The sequence below is a fragment of the Polyodon spathula genome, chromosome 4, assembly GCF_017654505.1.
Source record: "Polyodon spathula isolate WHYD16114869_AA chromosome 4, ASM1765450v1, whole genome shotgun sequence".
Lineage (NCBI taxonomy): Eukaryota > Metazoa > Chordata > Actinopteri > Acipenseriformes > Polyodontidae > Polyodon > Polyodon spathula.
The window spans coordinates 29114709-29135289 of NC_054537.1; the positions used below are offsets into that span (position 1 = coordinate 29114709).

Genomic DNA, 20581 nt, shown 5'->3' on the forward strand with positions numbered 1-20581 from the left:
TAGTTCATGCTTTTCAAATCACAACCCAATGCATTCTAGTAAACATAGTCCGGCAAGAATGGTACCTGAGACAGGTCAAACGTACCAGAATGCATCGGGATTACAGTTAAAACATACCAGAATGCATTGGGTTGTTAGTTGAAAATCCTGAACTGGCCCAAAATGTCCCACTGAACACAGAGCCAGATGGTCACCTTATCTATCATCCTAATTCATTCATCCCTCTTGTATATCTTGCAATATTGATTTCAGCTTTGAGTTGTCCAATCGATTCATCCAAAACAGTATAACCCTGTTTCAGAATGTAAATTCGGAGAGACTTTTTAATACTAATTCATCCTGTTTCCTGGTTGAATCCAGGTGTCATGTTAAATACAAATGAGCAAACCCTTTTACACTTGAGAATTTGTCCACAGTGGTTCTACACAATTTACTATACGAAGCATGCAGTTATATTTCAGGCAGTGCATTGCAACAAATAAAGAAAAATATATTTTATTGCTTTAAAAGGTTGTGGCACTCATTTACATACCAAACAAATTCTTTGAATGCTGTAGGTAAATAAAATACCCCACATAGTAATGTACTCCCGTCAGGAAAACAGAAATTATACATTTTGTTAAGAATCCACCTTGCTATCAGTTACACCATAGGTGCAAAACAGCAAAGAGAAACCAGCTGATTTAGAGTAAATTTAGAGTACTTTCGGATGGATGTCACACCAAACCAAACTGCTTCAATGTCATCTTAGTCATCTCAGATTGATGTCACTGTTTCGCTGATTCTACATTTCCAGATTATGTGGCAAGGGTTCCTTACAGTCAAAAGACAGTTATGTTGTAAGCTGTACAAATTTTGTAAGGAAACACAGGGTCAGACTTCAATATTTATTGAACAAACCATATATCTGTTGAAAACTTCATTAATAATGTTAAACTTCATTAGCAATGTTAATTACTAGCATCATTAGTTTTGATACTTTGAAAAGAAAAATGAGAATTAAGCCTTTGTAATTCCTGTTCTTATCTCTTATCAGTATAAGCAACCTTATTATTTCTCCCTTTTTCTTGTGTTGAATATGCCAGACTGCTTTAGCCAAATTGAACATTTCTGTATGCAGAGAAATATTAACATGGTGACACTTAAGTGGCAGAAGTAACTAAGCATAATGTTTTTGTAATTGGAAAATGTTTTATGTTATCATAAGGAAACCATACATTTAGCAGTCTTACAGTTGATTCATTTCAAAAAGTAAAGCTATTATCACAGATTGCTTTAAAGGTCGAAGTTGACGATCAACAGACACATTCAGCTCAGCCTCTGTGTTTTGTGCTGTGGTGTTCATTGCCAGCCATTGATCTGAAACCAAATCAAGTTTATAGATCCTAAAAACTAAACTTAACCCTAAGTGGCAGTATTGGTTGCTGTTGATTGAAAGAAACACAAGCACATTAACACTGCACTGTATATTAAAGGGCCACTTGGTGTGTATGTGAAATGTCAGATTTATCTAAAGTTGAATTCTTATTGCTTCCATTCACTTTGTACCCTTTTTGGTTTCATCTCATCCTAGTGACTTTTTAAAACATACATTTGTTTTAATATGTCAATAGCACTAATGTGTGTTGGCTAATATAAATACCTATTCAGCACTAAAATATTGTAAATCATGAAACAGGGCCTGAGCTCAACTGCTTGGTGTTTTTTTATGTTGTATCAATTCAAATGTAAGTGACAACTTCACAGCAAATAGCATTTTGTTTCTTTTCTGGTAGGTTCTGCGTTGGTCTGATTGTATACAACTGGGGCTTTAATGTTCCGATATGATTCTGTAAGCTCTATTGAGGATACAAGAGTGATTAAACTTCTGAGATTAAAAGAGTCACCTGGGTGATGTGATGACTGAAACACTGATATAAATGTAATCTAAACAAGAATGTATTAATTAGGATAACTATCAAACTTTTATCGTTATTATTTAATTGTGAGATAAATGCATTCATTCAAATGATTAGCGTAAGATATTAAAATGGTTGCTAAGCTTCTTTGGCCTGTTTATGATGAATTACAGTGCTGACCAGAAAATCTTTAATAACTGTGTGGACACTCTGGAGACCTGCTGCACTTGATTGTAAAAATGCCTGATGCCAAAAGCTACATACACCAAAACAAACAAATGTTAATTAAGACATGTTGCCATTTTTAAACCTGATAGACTGAGCACTGCAGTTTTTTGTTTCAGGGGATTTTTAGAATACCACACACAGGTTACAACTTTAAGTAGCTGGATACTTGTTTATTTTTTTATAATGTGTTCCAATTCAGGAAACACAGCAGCTTACATTCCAAAGCAAGCTTCTGTCTTGGTATGGCGTTGAAAAAGTATATTTAGCATATGGATTCATAAATATGGAAGGGTTGCTCAACAGTGGGGAGGGATTGTTGCAAATAGGCCATCAGATTCTACTACACATAGATATAATGACAGATATTTTATAATGCAGTACTAACAGATAACATTGTAAAATGCACTGCTTATCAAATGTCCCTGTGATAATGAAAATAGGATGATCTTTACAAAAACTTCTGTTGTCCAACCCTGGTTTAAATTATTAAAACAGGGTTTCCCTGGCGTTGTAAATCATTTTACTGACAATGGTGGTCCAGTGGTACTGGCTGTGGAGGTCTGTCAGGATGTGAGTGGTGTGGGAAAGAACAGAATGTCCAAACAGCCGGTGTATTTCCAAAATGACCATCTTTGTATTTATAAAGGTTACCAGCAATGGTATTGGGGAAGACAGGCAGTGGGTTAGGGTTAGGGTTCTCAAATAATAAACAACAATCACACTGTACATTCCATAAGTGCAGGCATGGGGTGAGGAGGTGGGGAAGTGCAGTGCTCAAAGGAAAGTCCACGTTACTGTGCTGTGGCAGTGTCGATGCTCTAAGGGAAAGTCCATGATGTTGTGCGTGGCAGTGTAGATGCTCTAATTGAAAGTCCACGTTACTGTGCTGTGGCAGTGTCGATGCTCTAAGGGAAAGTCCATGATGTTGTGCGTGGCAGTGTAGATGCTCTAATTGAAAGTCCACGTTGCTGTGCTGTGGCAGTGTAGATGCTCTAATTGAAAGTCCACATTGCTGTGCTGTGGCAGTGTAGATGCTCTGGGGGTAGTGATGGCTCAATGACTTCAGCTCCCAGATCCGTAGAGGACTGCCAATACAACAAAAACAACTGCATGCACGTTTCAGCGTTAAGGGCCGTACTCGCGTAGCTGTGTCCCCTTGGTACAGCTAAACTCCTATATCCAAGCACCACACACAACATAGCTGATCACAATAGAGTCATTCAGTAGTCTTACAGCTACACCCTTTCCCTAAAATGGCCAACTTCCAGTTTCATCCTACCATCGAGTGGGCCTATCCCTGTGAAGGCGTACCACCAACCTTTCTTAGCGCCCTTCCCAGTCGGGAGGTAGATTTGCAGCTCAGATTCCTTCTCTCCCGTCTCAAGATTTTCTGCCTGGCATACAGTGGAAGTTAGAGCAGAATCTTACTTGCCTAGATGTAAAGATTCATTGCTTGCTTTGAGATGGAAGGCACAACATAGCATTATGTGTATGTGGCAGCAGATTTGCAGTGATCCCCTTAGTTACTTTGGGACTACAGTATAACTAGCAGTCAATATTATCATCAAGGTCGGATTGGGGTCTGTTTATGTAGGCTAATGGGACTCTGAAGGCCAAGCTAAGCACCATTATTTTTACGTTAACTTACTTTGTGCCGATACATACTGGGACCATGGTAAATTCTGACATCCCATCACATACTACTATCAAGACAAAGTTCTTAAATCTTTATTATGAGAAGCTTTACATCTGTTGAATAGAGTGCACAAGGACAACATAATGACTGGGTTACATGTTTCACGGTTAATTTTTGTGCTACTGAAGATTTTTTTCATGTCAAAGTCTCCAGGCAAAAAAGTGGAGTCTGGTTAAAATTCAGATATGAGAAGAATGGGTGTTAACAGTATTATTGTAAAACATGACTGGGTAAAAAATTGTGAGAGGATACAAAAAGGATAATTAGTTAAAGTTAACCATCTATTGTACAATAAGGTAACACTCTGTTACCTTTGAGCTTTCATAGTCACATATAATGTATGGGATCAAACTTTTTGTTTTGTTTGTAGGTATTTCCACACCATATACCTTGGCATACGAAGCCGTCGGAGTGGAGAGAATGACAGGTGGCGCTTTTATTGGAGAATGGTGTATGAGTATGCAGACGTGAGTATGCTGCATTTGCTAGCTACCTTTCTGGAGAGCGCTCCGCAACTTGTCCTGCAGCTCTGCATTATAATTCAGACCCACCACTTACAGGCTCTCCAAGGTAAGGAGTTCATCTTCAAAGTTTACTTCTCTGACATGTCCCACTGAAAAAGAGTTGATTCTGATTTATCTAAGCCCCTTATTACATAAGTTTTTGCCCCCTTATTAAATTGGGATTTCTGACTTTCTTAAGTTAATAATGTATGGTTGTGAAATTTAATTCCTAAATAAACTTTATTTTAAATGATCCACTGTCATAACATCTATGTGTAAAATATATTTAATTATCCAGTGAGGAAACTGTAAGATAATTATGCCGCTGACCCTTATTATCTTTTCACAATGAGATATGTTTTCAAAAAAACATTTGTTTTTTATAACAATTAATGTAAGATACTGGCTCATCGTTTTTGTAAACATCAACCCTTTTATACAGATCTCTTCCATAACCCATTTGTGTCAATATATACTAGTATATAAAGTATAGTATATATATACTATATATAAAGTCTATTTGGTACTAGATTCTGGGGTGGCTATTTGACACCAACACCATCCCAGAAAGATTTAAATCTTGTTAACATTCTGATTTTAAATTGCTGTCAATAGTTCATTGGCTTTAGTCCATTGTACAATAGGATACTATTTCACTGTGAATTTAAAAGCAATTTTTAATAGTCTTTTTTTCTTGCAAATTTGAAATAACCATGTTTTTGTACTGAAGCTCTGATCACTGAATGGCACAAAGAAAAAAAAAAAAAGATACACTTTAACCAGTTTCTTCCAGCAGCCTGTAATGTACTTCTGTAGATGCTAGGCTTGGAAGCCGAGGTTTTACATTTTAGAAGAGATTAACTAAAGACAAGTCTGGTACTGCGTTGGCCACATTATTTCCACTGGTGTACCCCAGACCATTTTTTGAATACATAGTTGTTTTTGATTAACCGTTTAACTGCTGCCTGTCTCCACGGTGTAATATATACATTAATAAAGGGAAAGAAAAAAAATAGAAACTAGAAAGGTGTTTGCTTAAAATGTGTAATAGTTGAAAATGATGTACATCTATTTTCTGCAGCGATACATGTTAATTATTAAGATGTGAATGGATATAAAAACTGTTCATAAACACAGCACAGTTATCCAAGGGGAATGTACTGTGGGTCCCATGGAAAATGTCCTCAGTACCACGGTAAACTCGCTGTACCTCGAGCCACATCATGGTGTGCCGCAGTTATCGTGCGGTGCAGCTTGAACAGTTTCTTATTCCAGCAGAGTGCAAGCTTTTAGGAATCTAGTGGACTGTGTAACTGTTGGCTATCTGGGGTGCCAGGCAAATGCATAATCTACCATTTGAATTGTCACCAAACCGCTATTAGGATATAGTAATTCACTTTTCTATATGTGACACCACTACACCCTCTATATGCCCAGGGGATAATAACTCCAATTATTATGATATATAAAACAGGACAGAGGAGGGAAAAAACAGTTAAAGAAGAAGCACTAATGAACCATTCAGTCCTCAAGTTTTTCATTACATTCAAAGTAACAAGCAGGCCTGTGTTACTGACCCAGGGATCTAACAAATGAAAATACTAGTCAATTACCTCAATCTACCAATCACACTATTAATTAACTAAACTGAGCCCAACAAATTATATTGCACTTAGATATTGAACCAATTACACATGAATATGTTTCACACTTAATAAGCTCAGTTATCTACACATAACTAGCTAACATATTCACATAACGTTTCTTAAAACAGTGACACTGATAGATTAACTAAACTGAGCCCAACAAATTAATATTGCACTTAGATATTGAACCAATTACACATGAATATGTTTTTTCACACTTAATAAGCTCGTTATATTACACATAACTAGCTAACATATTCCACATAACGTTTCTTAAAACAGTGAGCATGATAGATTAATTAACCACGAATTAAACAATGGCTTAACTATGCTATTAAAAGCAAATATAATAATAATAATAATCACTCGAATAATTTGTTATTTCTTTCTTTACTGTATTCTATAAAACATCCAACAGCTATGCTTGAAAAAATAAACAAAGCACAGCTAAACTGGTTATCTGCAATAACGTGCCGCCGTATTTTCAAAACTGCGTTCTCAATCTCTCTCTCTCTCTCTTGCTCAGCTTTTATCTCCCGCAACACATCTCGCGCACAACTCCCCCCCGTCCTGCAACAGTGCTAGCTTTATATCCCTGCCCTGCAATCCCAACGTTACGTTTTTTTTCTTTTTCTTAAAAGACAGCAAGTAAAATATAGCTAGACAAACCGACACATTTACCTATCGTCACAACTGTATACCATTGTTCACTAACAAGATGATTTCTGTACTCACCTCCCTCTCTTTGGTGCTGTATTAACTAACATAGTGTATTGTTTAAATTAATTAGTTGGTTGATAATAAGGCCACTAAACAAAAACCAAATTTTAAAAAATAAATAAATAAATAAATAAAAATTCCCCTGCCCATGTTAAGTTCTATTTATACTGAAATGAGGTAGGTCAATATGTTACTTTAATATTGTGTCTGATTGGTAGGTGTGTGTTTTTTGTAATGGATTTCCAATAACAAAGAAGTGACTAGTATGTTTATGAAAGCATGCTGTAAACTTTATAGTTGTTAATCAGCTCCCATAAAGCTGCCTGTCATTTTGATGGACAAAACCCGAATTGCAATCCAAGGAATTGGACCTCAAAAAAATGGTGTGTTACAGATCAATTAATGGAGCTCCCCTGTTACCTTTTGTGGCCAAAATTACTTACTAATTTAATGTGAAAAATAATAATGTGATAGATTTAACCTGTGGTTCAGGCTCTGTGAGTAGTGCATCACTTTAAAGCTTCTGAAACGCCCAGGACGTCAACCATAATTACTCTATTAATATCCATTAGTATTTAAAACAAAAAATACAGCAAAATACCCTTGCCAAATAAACCACTTCACCATTTTGTACTTACAGTACTTCGAGTGGAGTCCTCATGTTTTATTTGTGTAAAAATCACCCATTATTCTGCAGTAACAACCCATTAAAGATTCCTCTGACAATTTATATGCTGCTATCCAAGTTTTAAGCCTAACACAAACAAAAAGTTTAGCTTTCCCACTTTTTGCAATCTACCCATTTCAAAGCCTAAATGCTTCTTTAAGCTGTAGTAAGCATGTTTTAAAGTGCTCTATAGTAGATGTGTGTTTGCTGTGTATATGCTTTGCAGCTCGTATGCTTGAGTTCTAATTGAGTTTTAATCTAACAAATAACTAACATTCAATAGGCAATTCACAGTGGTTTAAAAATGTTATTTACTCTGAAAACATAGAAGTTATAGAAATAAACCAATGCTTAACTTCACTTCTACTTTCGACTTTCACAATGAAAAAAAAATCTTGGTTTTAATCACATATTAAATTGATACAATTACTACATTCATGTAATTTAAATTAGTTTTATTACTAATGCTATTATTGTTATTATCCTTAACTGTAAGTAAAATCATTTAAAATGTATTTATTTAATCAGGAAATATACCCATTGAGACCACGACCAAAATTTACTAGGGGCAATAATCTAGAAATTACAAATACAACCAACATTATAAAACGTGCGGGTCATGTTTGATCAGCAGCATGCAGATCAGAAAACAGAATAAACACCATATTGACTTTTAAATGTGATTGTGGACTGATATAAAGTAGCATTTTTTAAATAAAATGATAAATATGTAGCTGCAGTAAGCACTTCTAGGAAATTAACTGTTAATTGTGAAGAGAACATAAAACAAAAAAACATGGGAAATAGTTTATATTATAAAAATGATTTAAATCAATTAAAACCCTGAATACATCAAATATTTCCCCTGTAAATCCATTTAAAATGTTTGAAGATTAGTCAAAAATAATAAAAATAATGCGCATCCCAACACAAACATTGATTTGACCCACGGTATGCATTATGATCAGCGATTTGTATGCAACAGAAGCCGCTGGTAGATTACAAAAACGATTAGATTACTATCTTAGTATGTTTTTATTCTCTATTAATTAAATTATATTTGTTGAAAAAAGGCAAGAGAGAACCAGTTTGTTATTATTTTTTAGAGTTTTGTTTTAATATAATATAGCAGGCTAATGTTTCTATTGAAGTAGGCTAATTTTTTTTTTCATTAAAATGTTGTCATTGTTCTTTGTTGAAATGAATGTCCAGCTTTCATATTTTGTTGTGTACTACTCATTTAATCAAACAAAGTAGTGTAACAAGTTGCTTGTATCGTTCATGACTTTTCAAATCAAGTAAGCTTATGTGTGCATGAAAAATGACAAAAAACAAGTTGCAGCCAGTGCCATCTTACTTAAAGGCACTTAAGCTGAAATTGTAAAGTAATTTAAAGTAGGCTACAAACGTGGCAGCGGACTGTCTCTCTTCAGCACGCACCCAAGAACTTGCAGACTTGATACAACTGTGTTGAGACTGTGTACCCTCATCTGGTAGCGTGTCACACTATTCTCCTGCCACTATGATTTGAAGTTTTAATGAATCAGAGTAGAATCAGTACTTCTTTGTTTTATTAATGCTTAAAAAATGGATTGAGTAGTTACAGACTACATCGAATCCCAACTGACAGGCAAGCTGGGAGATCCAGTGTCTTAACACGTATAATAGCATTAATACTTCAGTACGTTTATGGTTATATCATGTTTGGCCCTTAAGCTATGCATGCATAAAGCTAAAAACACCCACTGCTAAATCCTAGCGCATCGAATATATCACTCTCCACAGCTAAAAAATACATTCAAAATAATTCTTACCTTCCAAATATATATGGAAGTGTAGAATATAATGTAATGTAAGGACAGGAACTGTTTACAAAGTATTTATGTGACCCAAACAGCAATCGGTTTGATCAGAGATCTTCAGAGCATGGATCACATCAACTTGTAGTACCAAGCTGAGTGATATTTGACTGGGGTTTTACCTTAGTTTTTATAGAGTTTTTGCTTTGCTTCTTACGTCAGAAGTCTTTATTAAATCTTAAACATTAATCTGCCTTAACAGCTCCGGTCCTTCAAGTGAATAACATTTTCAAAACACCCAGTAACTCCTTCTATAAGACTAATTAGCCATCACCCCCTAGTCCACCTCTCCTACATCTCCAAAATGTGTAAGGTGAACTTTTGAAATGATGTTATTCTTTTTTGGTGCAAGGGAGTTCCTGAACACAGCATGCAAGTGAATACAGTGCATAAAGTAGTGCATAAAATATGAAGAATACATATAAAAAGATGTGTTTAATATATAACACCTACTTTGGTTTAAATATTGCAACCTGGGTTAAAAATATATATTTCCCCTTTAACATCATCTAGTAGGTTGGATTTATTACATGTATATATGTGGTTTAATAATCAACTAAACCATATTGATAGGAGGCTGTGTGGTCCAGTGGTTAAAGAAACAGTCTTGTAACCAGTAGAATTTCTCCCTGGGATATCAGCTGTTTCACATTTTCGCCAACTTAATCTAAATCACATTTAGCTTCCATTGAAACATATTGCTGGAGGGAGAATTTAAGGTTGATAATGGCAGCGAGGGTGTTATACAGTTTGTGTCATTTCTCTGGGGATGCCAACCCTTGAGCCCTCTAAATGAGTGAGACCCCTGAAGAAGAAAATGGTTGAGAAAGCTTCATTATCTTTGGAGACACACTGTTGGCTTTCAAACTTTTAAACTTTTCCTGATTTTTAAACCATGTGGCTGTATATAGTGCAGTGTCTGCCTCAGTTTAACAGTCACTTCATAAATGTTTGTCTTCAAAAGTTATTTAGACAATGATCTTCATGACTGCAAAAGTGTTCAAAAGTGGCTGAAGGAACCCCCATATGCACATATGCCCAGTATGTCACACTTATATCTAGAAAAGCATTGATCCAATTGTGAAAACTTAGCTATGACATTCTTTATCAATTATTTGTTACTGAAAACACCAGAAACTCTCTCTCTCTCTCTCTCTCTCTCTCTCTCTCTCTCTCTCTCTCTCTCTCTCTCTCTCTCTCTCTCTCTCTCTCTCTCTCTCTCTCTCTCTCCTGTACATGAGACATGAGTAACATTTCTAATTGAATGGTTGTATATTAGCATTTTTGTAATGATTTTCTAGATATACAGTCTTTTTCTTCATATTAGAAATGGTGTATTTGATTTTTTTTAAATAGACTCATTACCTTATTGGAAGTAGTTCAACCTTGAGTGAGGTCTTGTCAGTGTAACAGTGGGCAATATACTGTATACTTCATTATACATCGAGTCTAAGGAGGTGAATCATAGCGAATTATGTAGCAGTGTGCCATTCTAGCTGCCCTTCCAGCAGTAGCGGTCTGCCAGCCCTGCTGTTGGCTTGTATAGTACGTGTCAAACTTATTGTCTCAACATTTTTTTCTCCTCTGACCTTTTTATATGTCTGGGATTTTCTTTCTATTTTATCTATTTAAAACATAACAGGATTATTTGATTATTATGTGAAAGTTTATTCATGTCCCAAAGCAAAACGGACGAGTGCTCCAAGGGTGTACTGTAGCATAAAGCACAATTTATGAAAAATAAATAAATTAATTAGTCCAAGCAAAAGTACAGTATAGCACGCTTCCAAAGAGACATAATGAGAGTAATGTAATGAATTAAAGCAAGCATTTAACATCTTTTATTGATAGTAAATGTGCATTTCATTTCATAGTGCATTTCATTATTCAGAATATATTGATATGACCTAATAGTTGTATACCATGACAAGCTTGTAAATACATAGTATTAAAACATAGGAACACTAACAAATATACCATGCAGTTTTACTTTTATAAGGGGAATGCTTAAAAATGTTACGCAGTGCTTTTATAAAGAGACATTTTTTCATACCTTTTCTTCTGTATGTACCTAAAGTTCTATGAATGCATTTCTTTTCCCCATTCAGCCCTATCCTGGGCACTGCATTGTTGAGGCTTTTTATAATGGCCCATTTTTCACAAGAAAAATAAACACATTTGGTGTACAAATGCTGACTCAGTCGTGGAAGCCATAATTTAGTCATACCATGTACACTTTATTATTATAGTGTGAGTTACAGCTGCATGGGTTTTGTTTTATTTGTGCCTGTGTTACACTTATACTTTATTTGTTATCCTGGTAGCGGAAGGCAAAGGCAGGTTCATTCACTTTGTAAGCCATGGTCAGTCCCCCCCAAAAGGACTGATTGTCACCTTATAAGTGTTTTGCTTTGAAGTGCATGGTTGGCCAGATCCCAACACTTTTTGCTGAACTGCACCGTTTCCTACAAACACTGGAGTAAAACAAGGTCATCCGTAAGTTCCCCACCAATCAGAGCAGGGTTTAAGGATGGCTTTTAAAGGGCATTCTAGTGGTGTAATGGACCCTGTTTACTGATACAATTAAAGTCAGTAGAATTTACTATCAGACCTGGAAAGACCACCTGTGCCATCTGTCTATAACGCTCACTATAAAAAAAAATCCCTAATTGTATTTTTTTTTTTTTTAATATTGACTAGTATTGCACTGCTTTTACAAACTATTTGTTAGAAATGTAGTGTCACTAGAGCATTATTGGACATGACTTCAAAATACAGATCCATTAACTACATGTAGTTAAATTCTGGTTTGCATTTTTAAAACGATTGCTAGTTTGGCAGTGCTGTGATTGAGAGATAACAAAGAATTGAAGAAATAAAGTACATACTGTTGTACATAGGTACTATACGTGTAAAAAATGTTTTCCTATATATGATCTGTTACATCATGACAGTACCCTTAATCAGCATTATCAAAACCATCTCAAGGCATTTATAATTGTATGATGATGTTTCCAGTGTGTGTAAGAAGACTACACCTTAAAATTTACATATTTACTCATTATAAATCATGTTTTAATTAAAAACAAAGAAAATATGCATATATTTTGTTTCAAATGTAAAGTGTTATAAGATTTCTACATACCACTCTCACTCCTCCCACCATTAAACTTGCTTGGATATTTGTCAGACTATTCCCCTGCCACTATCTGCAGCTATAATGTACAATGTAAAAAAAAAGGTGTCTTTATCATACTACTAATTTAATAGAGTTCATATTTTCACATTAACAGTTTTAATATGAAAAGTACTTAGTAAAACCAAATCTGGCACTAAATTAATCTTTTTAAACAATCAAAACACTTCTTAATCTTTATTCCTTCTAACATTGTGAAAAGGTAGAAACAGTCTTTTTTTGTTTCTTCAAATTGGAGTTATACATATTTTTTTCCCTCTGAAATAAGCAGTAGCGGATGTCAATAGTGGTTGCAAATGAATTGTAGAAAATGCCTGATCCCTTTAATCAATGTCACCTTAAGTAGGATAGATGAAATACTCTGTCTAAGTGACTAGGTGATGCATTGGCATTGTCCTCTGTCAGAAGAATGTAGGACCTATTTAGATGTATGGAAAAGGTCAGGGCAATCCAAAACTCTTGACACTTGTTTATCGTGTCAGTTTTTCTAAGCATATGAGGAAAACTGTCCATAGCATAAATATCCTAATAATCAGTTAATCTCCATGTGTCTGTAGAGCAGTATATTGCGGTGCGCTTCATTTAAGTATTGTGACATTCAGAATTAAGTAATTGCTATACTATGGTCTGGTATACAGTACCATGGCAAAAAATTAATTGCTTCTTAAATCCTGCAGCCCAATCATCAACAGCAGATATCCATTGGGGAAGATGATAAGGAAGTCAATCAAATTCCATTTGGAGAGTCTGCTAAAACAGCCTCCAATGGTATCATTGACCTTGGACTGACCGACTACTGTACATGCAGCTGGTTTTAAAAATACATACAAATTAGCTTGTATTGTGCTGCTGCTGTATTTCCACATTTTCAAAGTATTTGCTCTACTGAGCAGACAAGGTCAGAAGCCATCCATGCTTCTTCCTGGGTCCTTGCGGCCCTGGTAAGTAAAAACGTTTCATTCTGTTTAGTTTTTTTTTTTTTTTTTTGCGATGAGCACCTCTTCAAAGCTGCATTACAGTATCTGCCGTTGGATTCTTGTCTTTTTAACATTTGCTCTTTAAACAAAGCCACCCTTAGTCGCAAATTAAAGTAAGTTCTTGGCGCTTTATTCTGCTTTATTCTGTTTGATGCTGGGATGCTTTCTGAAGCTGTCTACATCCCAAGAGAGCTACCTTCTACCTTGTTTAAAAAAATGTTCTGACATATTTGGCCACACAAACCCAAAGAGGATTATTGGAGGTATAATCACCAAGCCTCCAACTTGTGTAGCCTGATCATTTCAGCGTATTTTTTTTATACTGAATAAATGAGGGTATTGGCTTCATCAAGATGTTCACCTTTGTGGTTTTGAAGAGAGGGCACATCTTTTATTTAGCATTTCAAGCTAACCTCTTGTTTGAAACGGGTCTTGTCTAATGCATGCATGCAGCTAAGGAGACAGCATAGACTAGCAAGTAATTAACACATGTCTATATAACATTTAAAAAAAGTATACCTGCTAGTTAAATGTAGTGTGTCATACAAATCAAATATAAATCTGAATAAATTTAAATAATATAAAATTTGATATAAAATCGAAATGATTTTTCCGACTCGACATCGGCATGTGCTTCACAGATCTATAGTACAGCATCTATTTTGTATCTGGTTCGGAAATTCCAGATTTCAGTTTTACGCCATTGTGAATGTGCTATGAAAGTATAAATACATCAAATATGTTCAACAGAGATAAATACAGATGCATTATGTATCAGTTATTAAAAATGTTACATATGTGGCAATAGAAAAAATAAATAATTTAATCAGGTCTTTAAGTTAAGAAAAGTAACACGACTTCTGTACTAGATACAGCTATTATTGAATACAGTATGATATTGAATAGAAAAGAACATACCTTCTCTGTTATCTCTCTGTTTAGACTTTTAAGAACAAAAATACTATAAACACAAGTAAAAAAAAGTAAAAGTCAGCTTCTACTGTGTTTTTTCTATAACCCATGTCTTTATCCAGTGTGACCATTTGTAACTGGTTTGAAATTGAAACTTGTTTTTTCACTTACACATTAAATGTAAACACCTGGTGTACTGAATTAAAAAGCACATGATTATATATATATATATTTGAAACCCATTTCATAAAGCATAGCAGTGTACTAGTGTGCTGCTAAGCTTTTTGTATTTGGTTACAAATATAAATTTCACAGAGGTGTTTTCTCTTTAAAATGAGTAACCATGGATACAGCTGTAGTGAAGTTTTAACACTCAGCCATGTCTTGAAGGTTCCTGAATTGCAGTTTTAAATTGCTTCCTATTCCTGTCCATCTAATTGGGTTGAACACCTGCCATTTCCACTTTTCCAGCTGTGGTGCTGAATATCTCATGGGTCCAATATCTAGCCAAGCTTCTGTCTTCTCCTCCTGCTCAGAAATAGCATAGGTTACATCTTTTACAACATAGGAATGCCTTTCTTTCATAGAGGCAATTGATTAATAGTTAGGTTTGCTTAGCCATGACTCTTGGGTAGCTGGATTTGTGCCACTGAACATCTGACCCCCTTCAGTTTTAGGTTTGCATAGAAACATAAATATATTATGAATTCAACAATTGGAATTGTCATGACAATGTATTTGATTTTGCACTACAGGCATTCTGTATACATAGTTACTCTAAATAAGCTTTAAAAAATAAAATAAAAGAGCAAATAACTAAATGATTAGGCAGTGATTAGGTTGCATGAGCTAATTTAATGTATGTTATAAAATGTAATATGTAGGAGAGGCAGGTACAGCATTATATAAATGCATACAGAATCACCTATCAAAAATAACAGATTCAAAAGTAAATGAGCAAGTGGTGCAGCACTTTACAAAGAAAAAGCATAAAATATCCTGCTCCAGCATCTAATGGGTTTGATATATTTTTACTCAACTGTTGAATATGTACAGTTGATTCATATACTGCTCACATAATATTTTGAAAGGGTACATAAAAATTAATTGAGACAGTAATTGAAGCCCTTGTCACATGTTACATGACCAAAGAATATTCCAAATGTATTCTTGATTATTTGTAAATTATTAGACAGAAATACTATCATTATTATTTATTATTATGTCCATAACTTTGGATGTGATTGATTTCAGTTGATGTATACATTAATGTATTAGGCCCTCTGTACAGTAACATGCCTATAGTATAGTATACTGATCCCCAGAAATGAAGGACAGTCTGGTATTTCAGGACAGCATGGCAAAACATTGTGCATAATATTAGCAAATGAATGACAGTCTGGTATTCACTCAGGCAAGCCGATATCCATCACTTTTGTCTATAGATGCATTTTTCTAATTTGGCGGTTGTCAGCCCGCTTGAACTTGCAAGGGCCATTCCTTACATAATAACTGTAGCATTAAACAATAACTAAGGGTTGGTTGAGTGTATGAGGAAATAACCAAATGTGCCCAAGCTTGATAGGTTAATAGGTTAATAAATTCGAACCTATATAGCCGATAATATATATATATATATATATATATATATATATATATATATATATATATATATATATATATATATATATATACACACTTTTTACTATACTGTTTGAATTTCTATGATTTAATATTGAGAAAAAATACTGACATTGAAAATCCTTTGTGGTGGGAACCCAGCCCACAGACTACTGAGACTGTTTTAATAGCTGTCCTGTTATTAGATGACTTTTATAATTTATGAAATATATAAATAAATCAATAGCTAACCATTTATGGAGACACAGTGCATCTATATATATAGTTAACTGAGTGCCAGTGTATACGTATGCAATAAGGCCCGACAGGGTGTCGGTATACGTCCAATATACTGATGCCTTGGGGCGTTGTGCTTCACGAGGCGGAGCCGAGTGCCTCCAACCCCCGAGAAGTTATTAGACATATACTGACACCCTGAAGGGCTTATTGCATTTATAATCCAGGTCAAACAGTAGATTTGAAAAAGGAAAAGCAGAAATTATGTTTAGGGCAAAAAATTATTATTATTATTTTTTTTTTTTTTTTAAATTAAATATCCTTACGCCAATAAAGAGACCAAAAAAGTAGACCCATTTATAACTTTGAACTACACACCAAGTTAAGTGACTTCTATTATTTCTAATTGTTATATTGAAAGATATAAATAAAGTACAGATTTAGCGTTATAATAAAACAACAATTTATTAATAACATGCTGTAGCAGGGGGAGATCTGTGCTGACCCTGCTCGCGTGTTCACAGTACTGCAGGAAGAGGGCGGAAGTCGTCCAACAACCGCCTGTGAGTCATGGCAGTGACACGGGGAGGTGGGAAAGTGGGTGTGTGGACTTTCCCCCTCTCTGAATGGCTGAGAGGCGAGTCTTGGGAGATTGCTAGCCCTATAAAAAAATGCTCTGCTGTTTCTTCAGGTCTGCCCTTTAAACGCACCGAGAGTGTGGAAGCGCTGGTCGAGGACTGAGAACCAGTCGGGAGAAACCGAAACTGAGTGTGTCAGAGCAAGACAGTGAGAGCGGGGAACCCTTGGGCAGACCCCGGAGTATTGTAATGGAGCAGGCTAGTTAGCCGGCAGTGTAGGACGGTGATCCGGGTCGCACGGGTAGCGGCGACTGGGATATAGCTGTCAAGTGCAACACCTTTTCTTTGTAGTTTTGTTACTGTTTTATTTTCCCTGTTTTGGCTCCCTCTGGTGGCAGCGGCGGCGGATCCTCGGCTCCCTCTCTGGCTCTGGGAGCGACGGCGGCTCCTCACCCCTCTCTGGCTCTGGGAGCGACAGACAGCTCCTCACGCCCTCTCTGGCTGCCTTCTGTTTTGAATTATTGTTTTGAAGCCCCTGCCAGGGCGCCGGTATTGTGTACCATCGCTTGGTATGCCCGTGGTTCTGTTTACCATCATTGGTAAATCAGACCATGGACCCACAGCGCCATCTGTGGGATAAAAAGAAAAATAGCACCCCGAAATAAAACTGGGCACCTGTGCGGTGCCAAATTCACCTGTCTGTCTCCTGTGTCAGTGAATTACCCACCACTAAAAAAATCAACAAAAATGGTAAAAATTACAGTACAGCAGCAAAATGGCAGTGATAAAATGAAAAGAAAAAGGAGAAACTACCAGAAAACTGGCAGAAAGAGTCTGGGCTATTATTGACAAACACAGGAGAACAGGAGACTACTGTAGCGACTATTATTTCTGGTATATTTTGACAAAGATTAATAAAATTAAATACATAGGAGAGACAGGACAACAGATCTGGGGGCGGCTGCAGCTCATTACTCCCTCTCTTTTTGCTACAAAGCGATGGCAGATCCTCCTCCAGGTGACTAAAAGCGATTAGGCAGATGCAGTCCAAAAAAATCTGTTTTATTATAGAAAACAAAAATAAAGTGCACTAGGGCAATGTAACAGATACTCAAACACATAAAGAAAATCCATCCTCCCAGGCTCTCGCCTTCACTGGGTTTTCTACACAAGGAATAGAGATCAACCTGCTTCCTCAGCTGCCTATAGGAAGTATTCACCAGCTGAGATCCTTTCATAGTTTGTTGTGTTACTGGGAAATATGAAATTTTTTTTTGGGCATTTAATCCTTTTTTTTTAACCCTTTTTGCCACCTGAACACAATGCTTCGTGAAAAAAGGGGGTGGGGGTGGGGGTGGGGGCCAGGTGAAATTAACAGTTCAATTAAAAATAAAAACCTGAAAATGGCATTCTTCTTTGCTATGACACTCCTAAATACGCTCAACGTGGCAGGCTGGCCGAGTGGAAACTAGGCCCAGAGACCTAAAAAATAACTATTTTATGGTAAATAAAAAATATTTTGCATAGTAGGAGAGACAGGTACAACATTATATAAACACATACAGAACCACCTATCAAACATAATAAAATGTTCTGCAGGTTACAAAGAACAAGCATAACATGAATGATCTAAAATTTGTAGTTTTAGAAAAAAATAAATCAGACAATGTAAAATACGGAAAACTAAAAGAAAATAAATAGGTAAATAAACCCAGCATCATGATGCCTGAAGGTTTAAATAGAAAGGAATAGTAGATCATTACATCAACTATATACAGTGCCTATAGGAAGTATTCACCCCCTTGGATGTTTTCACAGTTTGTTGTGTTACAATCTGAAATATTGATGCATTTAAATGTTTTTTTTTTTTTTTTTTTTTTGATTTACAATGTGTGAAAAAAAAAACAAATTCCTCCCCTCTCTGGCTCTGGGTTGGTGGGGGTGGGCGGGGGGCGGCTGAAAAAACAAATCAATTAAAAAAAAAAACAGGAGACCGGGTGGTCTTGTTCCTCCCACTGTTCCCAAACCTGAAAATGCTTCATTCTTCTTTGCTATGACACTCCTAAATACGCTCAGGTGCAACCAAGTGCCTTCAAAATTCACACAATAGGTTAAATGGAGTCCATCTGTGAGCAATAAATGTGATTCACATGATTTCAGATTAAATACACCTGTCTCTGTAAGGTCCCACAGTTGGGTAGTGCATTCAAAGCAAAGATACTACCATGAAGATCAAGGAATTGAACTATTTGGATTAAATACAAAACGTTATGTCTGGCTGTGGCAGGCTGGTGAGTGTATAGAGGCCCAGAGACAGACCGCAGTTCAAAAAAATAACTATTTTATTATAAACAAACACAAAATAAACGTGCACAAGGGCAAAACAAAGGGATTTAAACACAAGTAAAGCAATATAAAAACAAAACTTGCAAAATTAAGGTTTCCAGGCTGGGCAATGCCTTCACTGGATTCACAAATACAAAAACCCACAAACACCAACCTGCTTCCTCAGCTCCCTCTTCAAATGAGAAGCAGAGGCCTCCTTTTATGTCAGTTGGCTGGGCGCTGATTGATCGTTAATTAACCTAATCAACTAATCAACCCAAGCCACCTGAACATAATAAACCCAGGCAGGTAGGGGAAATTAACCCCATCCCTGCCAATTTAAAAAGGGCAGAGCTTTGCTCTGCCACACTGGCGCAAACCCAACACTGCACATCACCCAGGTAACACCATCCCTACTGTGAAGCATGGTGGTGGCAGCATAATGGTATGGGGATGCTTTTCATTGGCAGGGACTGGGAAGCTTGTCAGGGTAGAGGGCAAAATAGATGGAGCTAAATAGAAGCAAATCCTTGAGGAAAACTTGCTTCAGTCTGTAAAAGACCTAAAACTGGGACGGAGATTCACCTTTCAGCAGGACAATGACCCCAAGCACACAGCCAAAGCGACACTGGAGTGGCTTAAAAACAAAAAAGTGAATGTTCTAGAGTGGTCCAGTCGAAGCCCGGACTTGAATCAGATTGAGAATCTGTGGCAAGACTTCAAGATTGTTGTCCACCAATGAACCCCATCCAACTTGTCAGAGCTTGAACACTTTTTCCAAGAAGAATGGGCGAGTATTGCACAACCCAGATGTGCAAACCTGGTAAAGACTTACCCCAAAAGACTTACGGCTGCAAAAAAGGAAAGGACATTCATTGTTTGTTTGTTTTTTTGGTTTTTTGGGGGGGGGGTTTGTAGTTACAGTGCAACAACTAGTTTAGCTTTTAGATGGATAGGCCCTAATATGACCTGTGCACATGGAACACTAGACTGTATTCAGAAATTTTACCACAAATGATTTAATGGATTAAATACAGTTTTGTATGCATATGTGTGTATACCTTAATCTTTAGGTACATTCTCAGTCTGCTAACATGATCCTAATTGAAAACTAGATACTTCAGGCTAGATTCTAAAAGCATTTTACTTCAAAGAGTTATTTGCTAGAAATGGAGGAAATGGAAATAAATACACCCAATCTCTGTTTACAAGATGTTAAATCTATTGTTGTTACTAACTATTTTACAGCTTGTGATTAAATTACAGTAGCTGCTTTAAATGACTTAATTCAAGGGAGTGCATGAAACTGATTGTAGGATTACCAACATGCAAGATTGTTTGATATAACCCTGCTTCTTCACTAAGTTGGTAAATAACAAGATCATTATGTGCTTTCCTCACACATGTGTCCTCAGGTGAGCAAACAAAACTATTCTCTCTAATTCTGCTCTTTTAATTGATTTATTAAAATAGTACATCCATTTAAAGATAAACCCGCACCAATAGCATCAATTTGAGT

General features: G+C 36.1%; 1 protein-coding gene across 1 annotated transcript in view; it reads left to right on the forward strand.

Moving 5' to 3' along the window:
* The first annotated feature begins 2655 nt into the window (after nucleotides 1-2655).
* The window catches only part of LOC121313916 (XK-related protein 4-like), a 40557-nt gene continuing 22631 nt past the window's right edge, over nucleotides 2656-20581 (forward strand). The window contains exons 1-2 of the mRNA XM_041246696.1: nucleotides 2656-2696; nucleotides 4193-4392. Of these exons, the coding sequence (XP_041102630.1) occupies nucleotides 2656-2696; nucleotides 4193-4392 (241 nt within the window). The remainder of the gene's footprint in view (nucleotides 2697-4192; nucleotides 4393-20581) is intronic.